At 49.8% G+C, this 21365-nt stretch overlaps 1 protein-coding gene and 1 non-coding gene across 2 annotated transcripts in view; both read left to right on the top strand.

Moving 5' to 3' along the window:
• TBRG4 (transforming growth factor beta regulator 4) overlaps window positions 1-21365 on the top strand; it is a 75460-nt gene that overhangs the window by 18186 nt on the left and 35909 nt on the right. Inside the window, exons 3-6 of the mRNA XM_030196850.1 lie at window positions 570-893; window positions 8493-8664; window positions 9584-9741; window positions 18093-18203. Coding sequence (XP_030052710.1) covers window positions 570-893; window positions 8493-8664; window positions 9584-9741; window positions 18093-18203 — 765 coding nt within the window. The remainder of the gene's footprint in view (window positions 1-569; window positions 894-8492; window positions 8665-9583; window positions 9742-18092; window positions 18204-21365) is intronic.
• LOC115460859 lies at window positions 6764-6904 on the top strand. Its single transcript, XR_003940631.1, has one exon. It is a non-coding gene; the product is annotated as a small nucleolar RNA SNORA5 (small nucleolar RNA).

The following is a 21365-nucleotide window of genomic DNA, read 5'->3' as shown; positions in this document are numbered from 1 at the left end:
CCTCATTACATCTACAGTTTCTTAGGTTACGTTGTCAACAGTGATATTTAATGTCACTACATAATACTCTGTTGTTGGTTTGAATAAAGATTTACAGTGCCACGCCCCCCGTAGAATCTGGTTCCAGTGGAGCTAGAAGCCTGAGGATAGAAAATGAAACTGCTGCACCTTAAAAAGAAAAAAAAAAATTACGAAACTGGAGGTTCAAATAAAGTAATTCACCCTTTATTTTACATGAATGATTCTTTTCAGAGCTCATGATGCACGTGTGGTTCTTCAGTATTGCTGCCATTTTGAGAAGTTCCGCAGCGGTGTATCAGTGTGAATAGCTATGTATCAGTCTTGCTGTAGCATATTCATATGCAATCTGCTTCACAGTACAGGGAAAGACCAGAGAGTTGCTGAGTTCAATCTTCTGAGTGCTGTGATGCAAGAGAAAAATGTACAGATGCAGGGCAAAGACTGTGAGAGAGGGGAGGAAAAGAGCCTAAACAGAGGTGCCCTACTAGTTTGAGGAAGGTAGGGAACACTGCAGTAGTTTTCTGATTTTGTTGCTTGTTTTCTTTTAGGTTTCTGTGGTTTGGAATGGAAACCTGGTCTTGCTGTTAAGAAGCCTGTGCTTCCTGGGGCTGGATGCAAGTAGCAAGGATCTGACTTCCGTGGAGCAGGAGGTGCGGTGGCGCCTGCGTAGACTGAACTTCAAGCACCTGGTGATCCTTGCGGATTTCTATGTTCCGTTCGCTTGCACCCAGGACCGGAAGGACCTAGTGAGCGACCTGCTCAAGCACCTGGAGCTACGCTGGACGGAGGTGGACAATGCAAGGATGGTGGTGGTGCTGTTGGTGAAGGTGGGCTACCTCTCACAGTCCCTAATGGAGAAGCTGGAAGACAAGGTGAGAGGTATTTGGTGGCCCTGCAATGTATGCTTGGGCTTCACTACTTTTCCTTTCAAGAAGTCACACAGCAACTGTTTTCTGAATAATTTTAATTTTTAAGCATTACTTTGGATTAATAGTTCAGATGTCAGCTGCAGTTTGTCTTAAAATCCATATTCAGAAGAGAGGTGCTTTTAGAATGTAGCAGTCGGTGCACCTTGATACCTCTGTTGAATTAGCTGTGTATTGCAGCTCACAAGCAGTGATTTGCTTAAACAGTGACCCCCCTCGTTCTATAACCTTAGCCCACAAATGGTACATTCACGCACGTACGTGCTGGTAAACTTAGCACACAACCTGTATAATGTGGGAGGGGCATGGGCGAGTCCTACACATGCACATGTAACTTATTGAATACCATAAGAGGCAGTCTGAAGTGCAACATTTACACATTCATTTTATACCTGCCTTTAGTGTTGGCACCTAAATGTTGGGGAGCAAATGCCGACTTAGGCGCCCAGAAGCTGTTATAGTATTCACACTCAGCATCCTGTGTTTTGACACCATGGCGCTCAAAAATGGATGCCAGAAAAGATTAGCGCTAAGTGCAATTCTGTAAGGGGCGCACACCTTTTATAGAATTGTGCTTCATGCTGATTCCTGTGCCCTAACTTTGCCAAATGTAATTGGTGTTAATGCTGGTGCCCCAGTTAGGCGCAGAGACCAAGTATTCTATAACAGCGTTCACTACTTTTCAGAACACCCTGGACGTGCCCATGCGCCATCCATGGCCACAACCCCTTTTGAATTGGATGTGATGGAATTTGGGGGCTTTGCCTTATAGAATAGCATGCAGCAATATGCACGCACAAATCCTTATTGGTACCAGTAAACTTCAAGAGCTTGTTAGTGGCCAGTTATTGCTTAATGGCTCGTTAGCCAATTATGTTGTGCACGCATCTCGGGATTGTGCCCAAATCTGGGCGCTGTGGGATTGATATTCAGACTGCGGGAGGCAGCCCGGCTAACTTCCATGGTCTGCAGCAAACCTGGAAATCAATGCTGGGCCGTATCTGGCGAGTGGCATTGAATTTCCTTTCCTCCCCCCCCCCCCCCCCCGTGAACATAGCCGATTTATTCCAATGTTTCTCGGCTGACCTGCTACTTGCTAAGCCATAGTGGCCAAAGACAGACCTTTCCTTATCTTCAGCAGCAGATGAATCCAGGAACTGGTGGGTTATATCAGTCTACCAGCAGGTGGAGATAGAGAACACTAAAAAACAGTCAGTGACCCTCTGTGTACTGGTCCTTCTCCCTTTAGTATAACTCTTATCTCCAGCAGGTGGTGGACGGAGCTTGTCAGCTCCTGGATTGTCTGTTTTGAGGGGGCTCCTGGGGTGCCAGTTGAGCTGGGGTGTGTGGCTGGTGGTGCCCACTTTCAAGGCATACCTGTGCTTCAGGTCCCTGCCTTACCCTTGATTCCCCTGCTCCCAGTCGTTTGCTGGTGCTGTGGATTCTGTGTCTGTCTGATGTTTGGCTCACAGTAAAAAAACAAAAAACCCCAAAGGAGATCAGATTCAGCACTCAGACAGCAGCAGCACGTTCCCAGACCTGAAGCTCTGTTGGACCGGGTGCTGGTGGATTGGGAAGCCGTTTTGCAGCTCCTCCGGGGACGGGCTTTACTGCCCTCGTTGGTAGGGTGAGTGCTCTTTTTTTTTTTTTTTTTTTCTCTGCCGATCCCCCCCCGTTCGCATGAGCCGTCAGTGTTGCTGGTCATGGCAGCTGAGACTGCCAAGCGCTGTTCTCGCTGCGGGAAAAGCCGCAGCGTAGGTGGACTCTGCAGCTCCGGCTGCATGGTGGAGTTGGGAGCAGCGGCGATCTCCGATGGGGGTTTCCCGCGCTCCGCAACTAGTGGCAGGCGCCATTTTGGATTCGTCGGGGGACGCTTCCAGCGCGGTCCCAGAGGCAGAGGAGCGCATAGTATTGGTGAAGAGGCTAGCAGAGGGCACTATCTGCTGGCTTCCGTCAAGGACGCCTTTTTGGAGTCCCGCTGCGCTATGGTCGGAAAGTGGAAGGCAGTGGCAGAAGCATTGCACTCTCTGTTGGAGTTAGGAGCGGTAGTTCCGGTGCCTCAGTCCGAGCTTCGGGAAGGTTACTATTCCATTTATTTCGTGGTACCCCGGAAAGGGGGGGTCCTTTCGGCCAGTGCTCAATTTACGGAAGGTGAACGAGTCTCTGACGATGCGGCACTTCCACATGGAGACTCTGCGGTCGGTGATAGCAGCAGTGCAGCCCGGGGAGTTTCTGACCTCATTAGATCTTAAGGAGGCGTATCTGCATATTCCAATTTGGCCTCCTCATCAGAGATTTCTGGGGTTTGTGATTTTGGGGCAACATTTCCAGTTCCGCACCTTGCCATTTGGGCTGGCCACGGTGCCTCGCACCTTTTCCAAGGTGATGTGGTGGTGGCGGCGTTTTTGCGGAAACAGGGATTCAGAGTCCATCCTTATTTGGACGATTGGCTGATCCCAGCGGACTCGGAGGTGGAGAGTCAGGCGGCCACGTCTCAGGTGATAGAAGTGCTACAATCCCTGGGTTGGGTCGTCAAATTTCCAAAGAGCCATCTAACTCCCTCTCAGTCTTTCGATTATTTGGGAGTTTCTTTCAACACGGGCCTGAGGTGCATTTTTTTTGCCTGACGGCAGACGTCTAAAGTTGCAATCGCAGATCCGAAGGTTGTTGGGCCTTCCTCGGGCGTGGGATTACGTTCAGGTTTTGTGGCTCATGGCAGCTACATTGGACGTGCTTCCGTGGGTGAGGGCTCACATGAGGCCATTGCAGCAAGCCTTGCTCCAGTCATTGGTCTCCGACGTCTCTGGAGTATCAGTGCCGGTTGCCTTGAACTCCGTCGGCCAGGGCCAGTATGGCTTGGTGGCTTTCTGACGTCCATCTCAGGCTCGCATTCCCGCATTGGGTGCTGATGACAACGGATGCCAGTCTTTTGGGATGGGGGGGCTCATTGTCTACACCATTGTGCGCAGGGTCGCTGGACGGAGGAGGAGTCCACGTGGTCCATCAGTCGTCTGAGGGCTGTACGGCTAGCCTTTCTAGCGTTTCACGAGACTCTGGAAGGCCGAGCGTTGCGGGTCCTGTCGGACAATAAGACAGCGGTGGCTTATATCAATCGTCAGGGCGGCACACGGAGCAGGGCCGTGTCGGTCAAGGCCGCCGTTATTCTGGCATGGGCAGAAATTCATCTTCTTCTGTTGTCTGCGGCCTATATCGCCAGTCTGGGCAATGTACGCGCAGATTTTCTCAGTCACGCTCTAGATCCTGCGGAATGGGAGTTCGCTAGGGAAGCGTTTCAGCAGATTTGCATCAAGTGGGGCACTCCAGGGATAGATCTCATGGTGTCCAGTTCCAACTCCAAAGTAGTGCAATTCTTCAGCAGAAATTGAGAGCACGGATCAGAGGGGCTAGATGCCCTCTCTCAACCGTGGCCACCTTCCACGCTTCTCTATGTGTTTCCCCCCTGGCCGTTGATTGGTCAAGTCCTTCAGAGGATTCACCTTCACTTGAGTCTAGTGATTTTAGTGGCTCCGGATTGGCTACGGCGTCCGTGGTATGCGGATTTGAGATGACTTCTGGTCGAGGATCCGTTCCGGCTTCCACTTCTTCCAGACCTTCTGCATCAGGGTCCAGTGGCTATGGAAGATCCTTGCCGCTTTGATCTTACGGCTTGGCTCTTGAGAGGGCAAAGTTAAGGAGGAAAGATTATTCGGAGGAAGTGATAGCTACTTTGCTGAGGGCTCGCAAACAGTCTACGAGTACAGCTTACGCTTGAGTTTGGAGTGTGTTTGAAGCGTGGTGTGACGCACGTGCTTGGTCACCTATGCGGGCTTCGGTTTCCCAGATGTTGGCTTTCTTGAAGGAAAGTTTAGAAAAAGGACTAGCCTACAATTCTGTGCGGGTACAGGTGGCAGCGCTGGCGTGTTTCAGAGGCCGGGTGGCAGGTGCGTCGATTGCGGCTCACCCGGATGTGGTCCGATTCTTGCAGGGAATCTTGAAGCTTTGGCCGCCATTGTGTTGTCCGTGTCCTACATGGAGTTTGAAGCTGGTTTTGCATGTGTTGCAGTTGGCGCCCTTTGAACCTCTTCGGCAGGCGTCAGAAAAAGATTTAAAGCGGTGGTTTTGGTGGCCCGGAGGGTGTAGGAGATTCAGGCCCTGTCGTGTCAGGCTCCTTTTTTGTAATTTTCGTAATCTGGGGTTACGGTTCCTTCGTTTCTTCCTAAGGGGGTGTCGGCGTTTCATTTGAATCAGCTGCTTTTCTACCCTCTTTCCGGAAAGAGGATTGTCCGGATTCTTTTCAGCGACTGCGCTTTTTGGATGTTTGGCACATTCTTTGGCAGTACTTGCAGATGTCGAATGAGTTTCGATGTTCTGATCACTTGTTCGTCCTTTTTGCTGGGCCGCGATGGGGGTTTGCTGCGTCTAAGGCCGCGGTGGCTTAAGGAGATGATTGTTTCAGCTTATCTTCTGTCGGGGAAGTCTCCTCCGGAGGCTCTGAAAGCACATTCCACCCGGGCTCAGGCTTCTTCTTGGGCGGAGACAAGTTTGTTTTCTGTTCTCTAGATCTGTTGGGCAGCGACTTGGGCATCACATCTTTCTTTTGCTAAGCATCATTTGGATGTGGCGGCAAGGGAGGATGCGTGCTTTGGGGCGACGGTTCTCTCTCGGGGAGCTGCAACTTCCCGCCCAGTTTAGGGAGTGCTTGGGTACATCCCACCAGTTCCTGGATTCATCTGCTGCTGAAGCTAAGGAAGGAAAAAATAAGACATACCTGATCATTTTCTTTCCTTTAGTCGCAGCAGATGAATCCAGGATCCCTCCCTGTTGCAGTCTGTGTTCATTTTCAGCAGAATCTGTGTTACGCAATGCCGTTAGTTTTCTCAGTTTGAATATTGTTCACTCCAGTTGAGTGTGTTTTCTTTTATTGTGAGTTACGTGATGTTCATGTTCTTTTCTCTGCTTTGGGATTTGTGCTATACTAAAGGGAGAAGGACCAGTACACAGAGGGTCACTGCCTGTTTTTTTAGTGTTCTCTGTCTCCACCTGCTGGTAGATGGATACAACCCACCAGTTCCTGGATTCATCTGCTGCGACTAAAGGAAAGAAAATTATCAGGTATGTCTTAATTTTTCCATTTACACGGGTCTATCTGGCTGCTAAGCTTAGCTGGTCAGCTGATGAATATTGGCGCTAACCGGCAATGTCGCACGACATAGCTGGTGACAGGGCTAACCGCTAAGCACTAATATTCAACTGAAATAGCTGGCTATCTCAGCTGAATATTAGCGCTTAGCCGGCTTAAGATTATTTAACTGACCAGGAGCTGTTCCTGGCTGGTTAAATAGTGTTGAATATCGGGCGGCATATATAGAGTCTGGGGGCATATACTTAAGATAGTATACAGTATCATTGACATTAAACCTGCACCCCTTTTCTGCCCTTGCAGAGTGGTTTATTCTTCTTTAGGTAGTGGAGTCTAGTCCATGATAATAGATCTGCCCTAATTCCATTCTCGTGTACCAAATAATGTGATATCTCCAGAAAGCCTCCATGAAGCTAAAGCTTTTGGTTTACCCCTTCACTTTTCCACCTCCATCTGGGTAAGGATGTACATAGTCTACTGCAATGAAAGGAGAATGGACTGGGTGGGGAAGTGGAAAGGATTCTGAACTTTGAAAATGCCATGTCCCTCAAAAGTCAGAACCGATCAACATGTTGCCCTATTGCATCTTTATCTGTATTCATGCAAAATAGACGGGGGGGAACCTCCCCAGTTCAGCAGTTTTTCCGTTGTTATTTGCAGCGGGGAGCACAGTCCCTGCAGCCTTGTCAAATTCAGTGGTGCCTCTTTCATGGCAGCTACTGGTCCGAGTGGCTGCCACAGGAAACTCTGTAGCTCATGGGCCCCGTGTCTGTGTGCGCAGTGGCTCGTGGGGATAAGAAAAGTGCTACAGACAGACGGCCATTATTGCCAGATTAGTACAACACAGGGCTTCTTAATCTTGGTGATCCACAGCCAGCTGAGGTTTTAAAATACAGGTGAGAAAAATTTGCTTATACTGGATCTCAAGTGTTTGCAGATTTTCTTTCTGCATATTTTTTGTGGGTATCCTGAAGCCCCGACAGGTGTGGGAAGCCTGGTTATTTATGTATTTCCTTTCTTTTCAGCTGGATCTCGGTGTTCAGTCTAAGTTACACTCATTAAGGAGAGTCTTTTTGGTTTGAAATAGAGCAGGTTCTGAGTTTGATGTTAAAGATGTACAACATGTTTTGTCTCTCTTGGAGACTGCTGGTTTTGTACATAGTGTGATGCTTTTACTGGGGCAACCTTAGAATCTAATGATGTTGGGCGAGGTTCAGAACCACCCAGGTCCCTTTTCACATCTGTCACTTAGAAAGCTCAGGACTAGTGTCTCTTTCGGATAATTCAACTTGGATTCCGCAATAAACTGCCTGGTTTTGTGTTCCAGGAAAAGCAATAGAATGAGTCTTCCTCTGACATGGAATCATAATCTTCCATGACAGTAAACATTTTTTGTTTGTGTGTCACATAACTAGTACTAATATTGTAGAGAAGGCTTAACAGTGTACTGGACGTGCATGAGGACCAGAACGGTAGTTACCTCTTATGACATGGATATTGGGTTTAATCCAGAGCACATGGCATCCAAAGCCAAATTCTAAAAAATATAGCGAATGATGTCAGCCTCCAGGTGGGCTCAGACTCCCTGTGTGTGTGGCCTGCAGCTCTGCCTCAGCCTTCCTGTGGCAGGATCAGAGATAGCAATGTTTTAGTTTTTGTGTGCCTTAGTCCATACCACATTGAGCGTAGTGATGCGGGAGGTGGGGGGGGGGGGGGGGGACTGGGTTAGGGATCTGTATTAAGTCTCGTACGATTTTGGTGAGAGGCTATAAGAGCCTAGGCCTCTCCCGGGGGCATATGAAGTGGAGGTGGGGGTAAGACTTCAATCGAGGTCTCCTTCCTCACTTGGGGAGGCTGGTCTAGATTTGCGTTTTATGGCTTGGTGGTGGGGAGAGGAAAGTAGATTTGGTTGCAGTTTGATAGGGATATGAGGGGATGGGCCTGAGATGGGAGAGGGTTGAGGAGGCTTTTATTGTACGTGATCTACTGACTGGTCAGAGCATCCCTTTTAAAAACTAAATCGCCTTGTTCCACCAACTGTATTTGGGAAAGATATGGAAGGGGTGGAATGGAGAGGGGTTAAGTTGGGATTTGGGGGGGGGGGGTGCTTTAAAGATGTATGAGACTGCAGGGATTACTGTTTAGTGACTGTTTTATTGCTTTATTACTAGTAAAACAATTTACGTTAAGGGGTGGGGAGGAACAAGGTTTGGGGTTGAATTGATAATTGTGTGTGTTGGTTTGCAAATATTCTTTTACTGTTCAATAAAAATTGTTTTCAACTAAGAGATAGGGTAGGTAAGAGGAAACTAGTGGTTAGCGACGAGGAGTCGGCTGGGTATTTAATGTGATGTCTGTGCCAGGGAAGTGCAGGGTGCTTCAGCCATTATTCTTATTTTGTGCAGGCATTGGAGTTTGCAGAGCATTTCTCCCCTGAAGATATACGCAGAGTGGCGCTGGCACTGGCAGCCCAGAATCGTCGCTCCATACCTCTGCTCCGTGCACTGTCCTACCACCTTGTGCAGAGGCACTTCGGCCTGAGCAACAGCGTGCTGGTCGACTTGGCTTTTGCCTATGGTAAGCAAGTCACAGCACTGGAGAGGCTGTGTGGGCCACTTGTGTATGGGGGCTGAACGGGAGTAGAATTTTCATGCACAGTTTGATTTCTGTATTGGGGTTCATGGATTTGAATTTGTATTGATTACTTTCACATTATCGTACTTGAGTTTTGTTTGATCTTTCTGTACCTTGCCAAAGTAGTAAGCCAAAAAGAGCAAACTATGAAAGCTTAGTAGAAGAAAAAGTGAAAAGCATTCAGACATTTGCGTAGAGCTTACATAATTCAGGCCATCTTTTCTCTCTTTTGGACTTATCACACTAGCAGTTGTCTGTCATAGCAAGGAGAGGAGCAGATGTGTGTGTGGCCAGAGAGTGACCGAGGGGACCCCTGTGAAACGGTTTTGCAGTGGTTTTCATGTGATACTGAGCTGATATGTCCCAAGGTACCTGCTTGGGTGTCTGCATTATTAAAGACTTTGTGACTGGGCCAGTATTCATGACTTTCTGTAAATTCTTGCCAGCCTGGTTGGTTCTTGCAGTTTAGAAGAGTCACAGATTACCACCTGCATCCTTGAGTTCATTGGTTTATAGTAACTAGACATTGCCTCCCGCACAATGCATGAGGCAGTCCAAAGCCATTCTGTAGCGGATGCTTTCTGACTCTGGTCTGATTGTGCCACCTCCCAGGGGATCAGGGGCGTTCCAAGAACGTAACTTGGAAAATGTAAAAACAAACACCAAACAAAAACAAGTGTCTTTTTGGGCTGATGCAAGTTCTAGATCCCTGTTGAAATATTGCACTCAGAGGTTGCAGGTTCTACTGATGAGAGAAGGGGTTCTATTGTAAAGCGTGTTTGGAACTTTTCTGGCTAGTTCCCTGCATGTTTTCCTCAGAAAGTACTGCCTGATTTCTGCTGTTCTTTTTTTTTTTTTTAAGGTAAGCTGAATTTCCACCAGACACAGGTCTTTCAGAAGATGGCCTCTGACCTGCTTTCGAAATTGCCAGAGCTGAGTCCCAGTAATGTCTCACAGTGCATCAAGTCCTTCGCCTACCTCAAGTGGCTCAACCTGCCGTTGTTTGAGGCCTTTGCCCAGGTGAGCGGCTGCTTGATGCTGGGGGAGGGGAGTGGTAGTGACATGTAAGTGAAATATGGGACTCATAACTGGAGTATAGCATTGGTTATGCTATGGGTGGACCTTTGTGTGTAGCTGGCACATGCACTGGCCTTCCCTCTTTTTCTGAGGACCCTGTTTGTGTGCTGACTTACCTGTTTGCATCATACATGCGGGCTTTCAGTAAGAATCCCACATGCTCAGGTGTTGAATCTGATGACAGGTAAAAGACCACAAGGCACGTCTAATCAGTTGGTTTCATTCTTGGTGCAGTGCCATGGACCTCTCAGTTTCTGACTTCTCTCTCAGGTCTTTGCATATAAAGGTCATTTATGCTTATCCCGTTGTGAATCTTGGAATCTGTGACCCATGAAGTCAGGAGGAGATGGTTATCTTTATTAATACTATAGGAACCCTTCTGTTAATTACAGAAGGAAAGGCAAGATATCTATAGCAGTGAGACAAAGTTTTGATCAGGTGTGTTTTTCTGTAAGAGCGTTTGTGTGCTACTGGGGTTTATTGTAGGAAAGGCACATGGGTGTGATCCTTTATACAGGAGAAAATCATACTTTCACAAAGTACCTCCTCGGTTTACGTTTCCAACTAGTGACATCACTATATTGATCAGTGACTGGCCAAGAAGTGCCTATGATCTCATCTAATTAGCTCATCCTACAAACTGTGTTGCTTACGGTGATTAATCATCTAATGGACATATAATAGGGAATTTTTTATGACTGGGATGTCTGTACACTGTCATCCTCCCCAGCTCTGCTTTCACTAAACTATCTTTATCCGCAGCTCAATGTCCTTTTTACCTCTATGTTCTGCTGGCTCTCAAGTCTCTATGCTCTGCTGGCTCTCAAGTCTAATGGTGTACGGTGTGGGCCACGAATTTCCCTCTGACCAGTACAGACCTGTGCCAGTACTGTATTTGGAGAGAAAAGGGCCTAAGATTTCAGAGACCTTAGTGGTAGATTTTATAGACACTGCAGTTCATGAACTTGCTAATGTTCAGGACTCTGCTTGGTTATTCCAGCGGTGCTCAGTTCAAATGTCACTGCTGCTGCCCCTTGTGACCTTGGGCAAGTCACTTAACCTTCCACTGCCTCAGATACAAAAAAACTTAGATAGTGAGCCCACTAGGGACAGAGAAAATACATTCTGTAGCTGAATATAACTCGCCTTCAGCTACTACTAAAAAAAGGCATGAGCTAAATCCAAATATTTTGGTAGTGTCCCTCTGCACCTAGGCACTGGTTAAGAGCATAAGAACAGCCATATTAGGTCAGACCAGTGGTCTGTCTAGCTCTGTTTCCAACAGTGGCCAATCCAGGTTACAAGTACCTATCAGAATCCGAAATAGTAGCAACATTCCATGCTACCAATCCCAGGGCAAACAGTAGCTTCCCCATGTCCTTGGACTTTTCCTCCAGGAACGTGTCCAAACCTTTTTTTTTTTTTTTTTTTTTAACTTTGATATGATAACTGCTGTTCTCCGAGGACAAGCAGGCTGCTTGTTCTCACGACTGGGGTGACGTCCGCGGCAGCCCCCACCAACCGGAAATAAGCTTCGCGGGACGGTCAGCACGCAGGGCACGCCCACCGCGCATGCGCGGCCGTCTTCCCGCCCGTGCGCGACCGCTCCCGCCAGTTACTTTTTTTCCGCGACTGAGAGAGTTGTGTTTTCCCCTCTCTCTCGTTTCAGCCGCCGGATTTTTTCGACCGCGTTTACGCGGATCGTCGCTTTTGGCCTGTTCGGCCTCTTCTTCTTCTTCTTTCTCTTTTATTAAAAAAAAAAAAAAAAAAAAAAAAAAAAGAATTTTGCGCGTGTGGAGCACGCGCTCCTTCTTTTCCCTCGCTTTCTAGCGGGGACGCCTCGTTGCGGCCTAGTGGCCGCTCGGTCGGTTACAATTTTCGTGGTGTGATTTTAGCCACCATTGCCGACTTTGACTTCGCCGACGCGATTTTTCCGTCGATGTCCTCGAAGGTCCCGAGTGGATTTAAAAAGTGTGGTCGCTGCGGCCGGCCGATCTCGCAGACCGACACCCACGCTTGGTGCCTCCAGTGCCTCGGGCCGGAGCACAATCTCAAGTCGTGCGTTTTGTGTCTCGGTCTCCGGAAACGGACTCAGGTTGCGAGGCAAGTTCTGCGGGACCGTCTTTTTGGAACTTGCGCCGGCCCCTCGACGTCGACCTCGACGGCATCGGTATCGAAGACCGGTTCTTCGGTACCGGTATCGATGCCCGAGACATCGGCACCGATGGCAGCGACCCCAGGAGAACAGGTCCCGTCGGCCCGCCGGTCCGCCGGCGAGAGTGGGGTAGAGAGACCGCGTGGGCAGTCGGCCCCGGTCACTCCCTCAACTCGTGAGCCACGGGACCGAACCCTGTCGGACCCGGTACCCCGAGACCGAGGGGGATCGACCTCCTCCTCCTCCATGCCCTCCGGCACCGGTGACGTGCACCGGAAAAAAGACAAGAAGCGCCGTCACCGGGAGCCCTCGGTGCACCCTGAAGAGGAGTCGACGCCGAAGCGTCATCGCAGAGAGGAGAGATCTCCGTCGGTGGTGGAGGTACCGACGCGTCGGGGTTCCGGCACCTCGGTGCCGTCTCCTGGCCCCCAGCAGCTTCCGGCACCGACACCCTTACCGGCCCCACCGCCTTTCCCGGCAGCGGGCCTGGACGAGTGCCTCAGAGCCATCCTTCCGGGGATCCTGGAAGGGCTGATGCGCCAGGCTGTGCCGGCGCCGGGGGTGCTTGCGCCCTCGGCGCCGATGACTGTGGCGCCGGCGAGCTCTAGCCCGGCGCCGGGGCAGTCGACACCGCCGCCGCTTGCGGTGCCGGTCTCGACAGCCACGCAGGTGGAGTCCCCGTCGACGTCGATGGAGGGAGATCCGTCCCCGCCGGCGCGGGAGTCCACCGCTCGACGACACCGAGACCTCGGTGCCTCGACGTCGAGCCGGGCCCGTACCGGACTCAGCTACATGAGCTAATGTCCGATACCGAGGACGAGGACTCGTGGGGGGAAGAGGAGGACCCGAGATATTTCTCCTCCGAGGAGTCTACAGGCCTTCCCTCGGACCCCACGCCGTCACCGGAGAGGAAGCTCTCACCTCCTGAGAGTCTCTCCTTTGCCTCCTTTGTGCGGGATATGTCTATAAGCATTCCCTTTCCCGTGGTCTCTGTGGAAGAGCCGAGGGCCGAGATGCTCGAGGTCCTCGACTATCCATCACCACCTAGAGAGTCCTCCACGGTACCGCTGCACAATGTCCTGAAGGAGACGCTGCTTCGGAACTGGGTGCGACCACTAACTAATCCCACCATTCCCAAGAAAGCAGAGTCCCAGTACAGGATCCACTCTGACCCAGAGCTCATGCGGCCCCAGTTGCCCCATGACTCAGCGGTCGTGGATTCTGCTCTCAAGAGGGCACGGAGTTCGAGGGATACCGCCTCGGCGCCCCCGGGGCGGGAGTCTCGCACTCTGGACTCATTTGGGAGGAAGGCCTACCAATCCTCCATGCTCGTGACCCGCATCCAATCTTACCTGCTCTATATGAGCATCCACATGCGGACCAATGTGCAACAGCTGGCGGACCTGGTCGATAAGCTCCCGCCGGAGCAGTCCAGGCCTTATCAGGAGGTGGTCAGGCAGCTGAAGGCGTGCAGAAAGTTCCTGTCCAGGGGGATTTTTGACACCTGTGACGTGGCATCTCGTGCTGCGGCCCAAGGTATAGTGATGCGCAGGCTCTCATGGCTGCGTGCCTCTGACCTGGACAACCGCACCCAGCAGAGACTGGCTGACGTCCCTTGCCGGGGGGATAACATTTTCGGTGAGAAGGTCGAGCAGATGGTGGACCAACTGCATCAGCGGGAAACCGCTCTCGACAAGCTCTCCCACCGGGCGCCTTCAGCACCCGCCCCCACGGGTGGGCGTTTTTCCCGGGCACGGCAGGCTGCACCCTATTCTTTTGCAAAGCGTAGGTACAACCAGCCGGCCCGAAGGCCTCTTCAGGCACAGGGACAGCCCCAGCGCGCTCGTTCTCGTCAACAGCGTGCGCCTAAGCAGCCCCCTGCGCCTCCACAGCAAAAGCCGGGGACGGGCTTTTGACTGGATCCACGGGAACATAGCCGCCCTACAAGTGTCCGTACCGGACGATCTGCCGGTCGGAGGGAGGTTAAAATTTTTTCACCAAAGGTGGCCTCTCATAACCTCCGACCAGTGGGTTCTCCAAATAGTGCGGTGCGGATACGCCCTGAATTTGGCCTCCCTGCCTCCAAATTGTCCTCCGGGAGCTCAGTCTTTCAGCTCCCATCACAAGCAGGTACTTGCAGAGGAACTCTCCGCCCTTCTCAGCGCCAATGCGGTCGAGCCCGTACCACCCGGGCAGGAAGGGCAGGGATTCTATTCCAGGTACTTCCTTGTGGAAAAGAAAACAGGGGGGATGCGTCCCATCCTAGACCTGAGAGGCCTGAACAAATTCCTGGTCAAAGAAAAGTTCAGGATGCTTTCCTTGGGCACCCTTCTGCCAATGATTCAGAAAAACGATTGGCTATGTTCCCTGGATTTAAAGGACGCATACACTCACATCCCGATACTGCCAGCTCACAGGCAGTATCTCAGATTCCGACTGGGCGCACGGCACTTTCAGTATTGTGTGCTGCCCTTTGGGCTCGCCTCTGCCCCACGAGTGTTTACCAAGTGCCTCGTGGTGGTAGCGGCCTATCTACGCAAGCTGGGAGTGCACGTGTTCCCATATCTCGACGATTGGCTGGTCAAGAACACCTCGGAGGCAGGAGCCCTCCGGTCCATGCAGTGCACTATCCAACTTCTGGAGCTGCTGGGGTTTGTGATAAATTACCCAAAGTCCCATCTCCAGCCAACTCAGTCTCTGGAATTCATAGGAGCGCTGCTGAATTCCCAGACAGCTCAGGCCTACCTTCCCGAAGCGAGGGCCACCAATCTCTTGACCCTGGCTTCGCAGACCAGAGCGTCTCAGCAGATCACAGCTCGGCAGATGTTGAGACTTCTGGGTCATATGGCCTCCACAGTTCATGTGACTCCCATGGCTCGTCTTCACATGAGATCTGCTCAATGGACCCTAGCTTCCCAGTGGTTCCAGGCCACCGGGAATCTAGAAGATGTCATCCGCCTCTCCACCAGTTGCCGCACTTCACTGCTCTGGTGGACCATCCGGACCAATTTGACCCTGGGACGCCCATTCCAAATTCCGCAGCCCACGAAAGTGCTGACGACGGATGCATCTCGCCTGGGGTGGGGAGCCCATGTCGATGGGCTCCACACTCAGGGTCTGTGGTCCCTCCAGGAAAAGGATCTGCAGATCAACCTCCTGGAGCTCCGAGCGATCTGGAACGCACTGAAGGCTTTCAGAGATCGGCTGTCCTGTCAAATTATCCAAATTCGGACAGACAATCAGGTTGCAATGTATTACGTCAACAAGCAGGGGGGCACCGGATCTCGCCCCCTGTGCCAGGAGGCCGTCGGGATGTGGCGTTGGGCGTGTCGGTTCGGCATGCTCCTCCAAGCCACGTACCTGGCAGGCGTAAACAACAGTCTGGCCGACAGACTGAGCAGAGTCATGCAACCGCACGAGTGGTCGCTCCATGCCAGAGTGGTATGCAAGATCTTCCGAGCGTGGGGCACCCCCTCGGTGGACCTTTTCGCCTCTCAGACCAACCACAAGCTGCCTCTGTTCTGTTCCAGACTTCAGGCACACGGCAGGCTAGCGTCGGATGCCTTTCTCCTCCATTGGGGGACCGGCCTCCTGTATGCTTATCCTCCCATACCTTTGGTGGGGAAGACCTTACTGAAGCTCAAGCAAGACCGCGGCACCATGATTCTGATCGCGCCCTTTTGGCCCCGTCAGATCTGGTTCCCTCTTCTTCTGGAGTTGTCCTCCGAAGAACCGTGGAGATTGGAGTGTTTTCCGACTCTCATTTCGCAGAACGACGGAGCGTTGCTGCACCCCAACCTTCAGTCTCTGGCTCTCACGGCCTGGATGTTGAGGGCGTAGACTTCACTGCGTTGGGTCTGTCTGAGGGTGTCTCCCGGGTCTTGCTTGCCTCTAGGAAGGATTCCACTAAAAAGAGTTACTTTTTCAAGTGGAGGAGGTTTGTCGTGTGGTGTGAGAGCATGGCCCTAGAACCTCGTTCTTGCCCTGCACAGAACCTGCTTGAATACCTTCTGCACTTATCAGAGTCTGGCCTCAAGACCAACTCAGTAAGGAATCACCTTAGTGCGATTAGTGCTTACCATTATCGTGTGGAAGGAAAAGCCATCTCTGGAGAGCCTTTAGTCGTTCGATTCATGAGAGGCTTGCTTTTGTCAAAGCCCCCTATCAAGCCTCCTGCTGTGTCATGGGATCTCAACGTCGTCCTCACCCAGCTGATGAAACCTCCTTTTGAGCCACTGAATACCTGCCATCTGAAGTACTTGACCTGGAAGGTCATTTTCTTGGTGGCAGTTACTTCAGCTCGTAGGGTCAGTGAGCTTCAAGCCCTAGTAGCTCATGCTCCATATACCAAATTTCATCACAACAGAGTAGTGCTCCGCACCCACCCAAAGTTCCTGCCAAAGGTGGTGTCGGAGTTCCATCTTAACCAGTCAATTGTCTTGCCAACATTCTTCCCCAGGCCGCATACCCGCCCTGCTGAACGTCAGTTGCACACATTGGACTGCAAGAGAGCATTGGCCTTCTACTTGGAGCGGACACAGCCCAACAGACAGTCCGCCCAATTGTTTGTTTCTTTCGACCCTAACAGGCTAGGGGTCGCTGTCGGGAAACGCACCATCTCTAATTGGCTAGCAGATTGCATTTCCTTCACTTACGCCCAGGCTGGGCTGACTCTTGAGGGTCATGTCACGGCTCATAGTGTCAGAGCCATGGCAGCGTCAGTGGCCCACTTGAAGTCAGCCACTATTGAAGAGATCTGCAAGGCTGCGACGTGGTCATCTGTCCACACATTCACATCTCATTACTGCCTCCAGCAGGATACCCGACGCGACAGTCGGTTCGGGCAGTCGGTGCTGCAGAATCTGTTTGGGGTGTAAATCCAACTCCACCCTCCAGGACCCGAATTTATTCTGGTCAGGCTGCACTTTCAGTTAGTTGTTCTTCGTAGGTCAATTTCTGTTATACCCTCGCCGTTGCGAGGTTCAATTGACCTGGGTTCTTGTTTTGAGTGAGCCTGAGAGCTAGGGATACCCCAGTCGTGAGAACAAGCAGCCTGCTTGTCCTCGGAGAAAGGGTATGATACATACCTGTAGCAGTTGTTCTCCGAGGACAGCAGGCTGATTGTTCTCACCTTCCCTCCCTCCTCCCCTTTGGAGTTGTGTGTTTCATATTTTTTGCTAGTCATTCAACTGGCGGGAGCGGTCGCGCACGGGCGGGAAGACGGCCGCGCATGCGCGGTGGGCGTGCCCTGCGTGCTGACCGTCCCGCGAAGCTTATTTCTGGTTGGTGGGGGCTGCCGCGGACGTCACCCCAGTCGTGAGAACAATCAGCCTGCTGTCCTCGGAGAACAACTGCTACAGGTATGTATCATACCCTTTACCACATCCTCCGGTAATGAGTTCCAGAGCTTAACTATTCTTTGAGTGAAAAAAATATTTCCTACTATTTCTTTTTAAAGTATTTCCATGTAATTTCATTGATTGTCCCCTAGTCTTTGTACTTTTGGAAAGAGTGAAAATTTTATTCACTTTTACCTGTTGTATATCACTCAGGATTTTGGTGCCTGCAGTTTTTAGATATTTTATTCCTGGGCATAAATATTTTATATAGAACTAGCCGTTAAGCCCGTAAAAACGGGCGAGTATTGCAGCCCTCCTCTCTCCCCTGGCCTCACCCCGTCCACCGATCCTCGAGGCGCTGTCAGGTCAGTGCAGGGGGCCCGATATGGAGGGCGGCGGGGAGGGTGGAGGTTGGTTCGCGCGATGTTCGTTTCCAGGCGGCGTCCGACTCCGTTTCCCTCTCTGTTCCGCCCTCTGACGTCTTGACGCGAGGACGGGATAGAGAGGGAAGTCTGTACTGCACATTTGCAGGTGAGTCGGTCACTTGCCGTGTATATGTTTGATAGTACTGGTTGCAATTATTAATCAGTATTTTATTTTACTGTTTATTACTTAGTTATCTGGATTACTGTTCAAGGTTACAGAGTGATAGAAAGACAGTTTTGATTTGCATGTGGACTATTCATTAGTTAGTATTGGATGGAATCATTTAGATTCTCGTTTAAGATGTAATCTTTAGCTGAAATAGTTTTGTCTTACCCTTTTGTCTATAATCTTTGTACTCTTTTTCTGTTTTTTAGTATACTGTGGATAATGCTGAGAAGTTCACCTTCCTCCAGCTGTGTAATATCGTGCTGGCGTTTGCACGCCTGAATTTCCAGTTCAGCCAAGGAGAGGTCTTCTATGAGCTGGTAAAGATATGGGCTCAGTAGCGCAACCCCTTCACAGTGTGTGTGCACGTTCTGAGGGGGGGCCCGCACTAAGGTGCAGGCAGGTCATCGGCCAGAGCCCCCTCAGGAGAAGTGGAGGGGGTGGGGGTGGAGAGTGGGTATAGGAAGAAGTCAGAGGAGTTTTCTTTGCTGCATTCACAGGGATGGGGAGTCTAGTAATCTTGTAACAGTCCACAGTTCATGGAAAAAGCAAAGCACAGCTGGTCAGCAATTATGGTCATTTCTGCAGCCTGCCCTTAACCCTTTTGGCTGGGACCCAGGTGCCATGTTAGAGCTCATGAACCGGGCATGGTCTTCCTTGGCCTCCTGGTTCAGGTTGGGAACACGTAAAAGGGAGATTGTTTAATGCAGTACCTTCCAACTCCACCGGGAGCACAATTACATCATGAACATTGCCAAAGGAGAACTAAACCCCCTACCAAAGCACCCCAAAACTTACACTTTGTTACAGTGTAAATTCAAAGGTTAAACTTCAGGCATAGCGGAAACGTAGCTTTAATAAACTCGTAAGATCAGGGAGCCAGGAGGGACCATCCCTAAACCAATTCGGACTGATATCTCTCTAGGAGTGGCCTAGTGGTTAGGGTGGTGGGCTTTGGTCCTGAGGAACTGAGTTCAATTCCCACTTCAGGCACAGGCAGCTCCTTGTGACTCTGGGCAAGTCACTTAACCCTCCATTGCCCCATGTAAGCGGCATTGAGCCTGCCATGAGTGGAAAAGCGTGGGGTACAAATGTAACAAAAATAAAATAAAAAATTACAGATCACAATTAACAAGCACCTTCCTAACATGAGGCAGAAAGATACAAAAACATTCCTGGTTGTTTGGGTTCTACTGGTCTGATATAAAACAAACAAACAAAAAAAACCCCTCCAAGTGGACCTTGATAAGTTACATCCTTTGCGCTTCAGAAGGAAGCTGTCTTTGGTACTGTGCAAGGATTAAGGAGAACACTAGCGGTAAACTTGAAAGATTAAGGTCATAACCAGCATCCTCAGGATTAGGAGTGAGGTTCATTAGTGTCATGGTATTGGTAAAACTAATCGTTGCCCAAATTCTTAAAACTATTCCCAGCAATTAGCAGTTCACAGATATTATTCAAAAACACATTTGCCAATTAAAGGTGAAAAAGGTCCTTGGGTTACTTAGAATGTGAGCCCACTAAGGACAGAGAAAGTACCTGCATATAATACATATAGTAACATAGTAACATAGTAGATGACGGCAGAAAAAGACCTGCACGGTCCATGTAGTCTGCCCACGATAAACTCATATGTGTATGCCTTACCTTGATTTGTACCTGTCTTTTTCAGGGCACAGACTGTATAAATCTGTGCAGCAGTATTTCCCGCCTCCCAACCACCAGTCCCGCCTCCCATCACCGGCTCCGGCACAGACCCCGTATAAAAGTCTGCCCTCCCCCATCCTAGCCTCTCAACCACCAACCCCTCTTCCCCCTGCCACCCAATTTCAGCTAAGCTTCTGTGGATCCATTCCTTCGAAGCTTATGTTACATATGTAAATCACTTTGGTTGTACCACAGAAAGGCGGTATATCAAATCCATGACCCTTTACCCCTTGATTAATTCTAATTATTGAGCATAGTATTAAGAATTTTGGTAACAGTTTGGTTTTGGTGCTAGTTGCTGTTACAGAATAACTGATGTTTAAAATAAACCCATTTGAAGCCATTGCCCCCCCCACCGGAGTTCTGCCTAATATCTGTCCTACTTCGTGCCTGCTCTAATATAAACTCATTACTACTTGTCTCCAGTGGAGATGCTCGGCATCAGACCTCCACACTCATGGCTTATTCCTGGTAGGGAACGGGGTCTTCTTGTTGGGGTCCTGCTTGGGTATTCATGATCTGGATTGGCTACTGTCAGGAAGAGAAAATTGAGCTTCATAGCCTTTTGGTCTGAACAGCATGGCTCATCTTATTTTCATTTGTCCTACTTTTTCTATATATATTTAACACACCTCGGGGCTCGTTTTCAAAGCACTTAGACTTACAAAGTTCCATAGGTTACTATGGAACATTGTAGGTCTAAGTATGGCCTCTCAGCCAGGGAAAGTAATTGATAATATAAGTTACAATTCAACTTTCTAAACTATTATTATTTTTGAAATTTTTATTATCTTTTATTTATTTATTTATTGCATTTGTATCCCACATTTTCCCACCTATTTGCAGGCTCAATGTGGCTTACATAGTTTAGTTATGACATTGTCATTTCAGGATATCAGATACAATTAGTAATGTGCAGGGATTAAGTAAGGGAAGAAAGAAGGAAGTGAATATGGTGTAGAAGGTGGACTTTCATAACTGGGTAGGTTGGTGAGGTGGATTATTGAGGCTATATGTTCTCTTTGTAGGCCTCTGAAGAAATATGTCTTCAGAGATTTGCGAAAGTTAGTTATTTCGTCGATTGTTTTCAGGTCTGTAGGTAATGCATTCCTGCGTGCTCATGTAGGAGAAGGTAGTGGCATGCATCAGCTTGTATTTTAGATCTTTACAGCTGGGGAAGTGCAGATTGAGAAATTTGCGGGATGATCTTGTGGCGTTTCTGGGAGGTAGGTCCACGAAGTTTAGCATGTAGGTTGGAGGCGTCTGCGTGGATGATTTTGTGTACAATCGTGCAGATCTTGAACACAATGCATTCCTTAAGTGGGAGCCAGTGAAGTTTCTCTCTTAGGGGCCTCTGTCTTCTAATTTCTTTCCTTCCAGCCTCTCAAGCCTGTCACAGGAACTGTGCCTGGCTGGTCAGCAGGAGCCAAATCTTAGGATGCCTGATGTTTTTCCACCCTTGCATTGGTGGGTATGGGGCACTGTTGTTACAGTGCAGAGCTCTTCAGAATTATCTGAGAATATTAGCTTCATATTTGCAGATAGTTTCCAGCCCTAAGTGGGTCAGATTGTGAGTGAACTGAGCAGCCTTTTGTTCAGGCCCACATAATTGGTGTGTTGCTAATCCAGCAGATAGCAATCCAGATCTTTGCATTTCCTAGGGCTGTCCTTCAAATGGGTTCTTCCTTAGTGTCAGCAACAGATGAATCCAGAGACATGTGGATTGTGACCATCTACCAACAGGTGGAAATAGAGAGCACTGATTGAACTTTGTC

The sequence above is a fragment of the Microcaecilia unicolor genome, chromosome 1 (assembly GCF_901765095.1).
Source record: "Microcaecilia unicolor chromosome 1, aMicUni1.1, whole genome shotgun sequence".
NCBI classification, from domain to species: Eukaryota; Metazoa; Chordata; class Amphibia; order Gymnophiona; family Siphonopidae; genus Microcaecilia; species Microcaecilia unicolor.
Note: the sequence above shows the minus strand (reverse complement) of the source record. Positions and strands in the feature narration are given on the sequence as shown.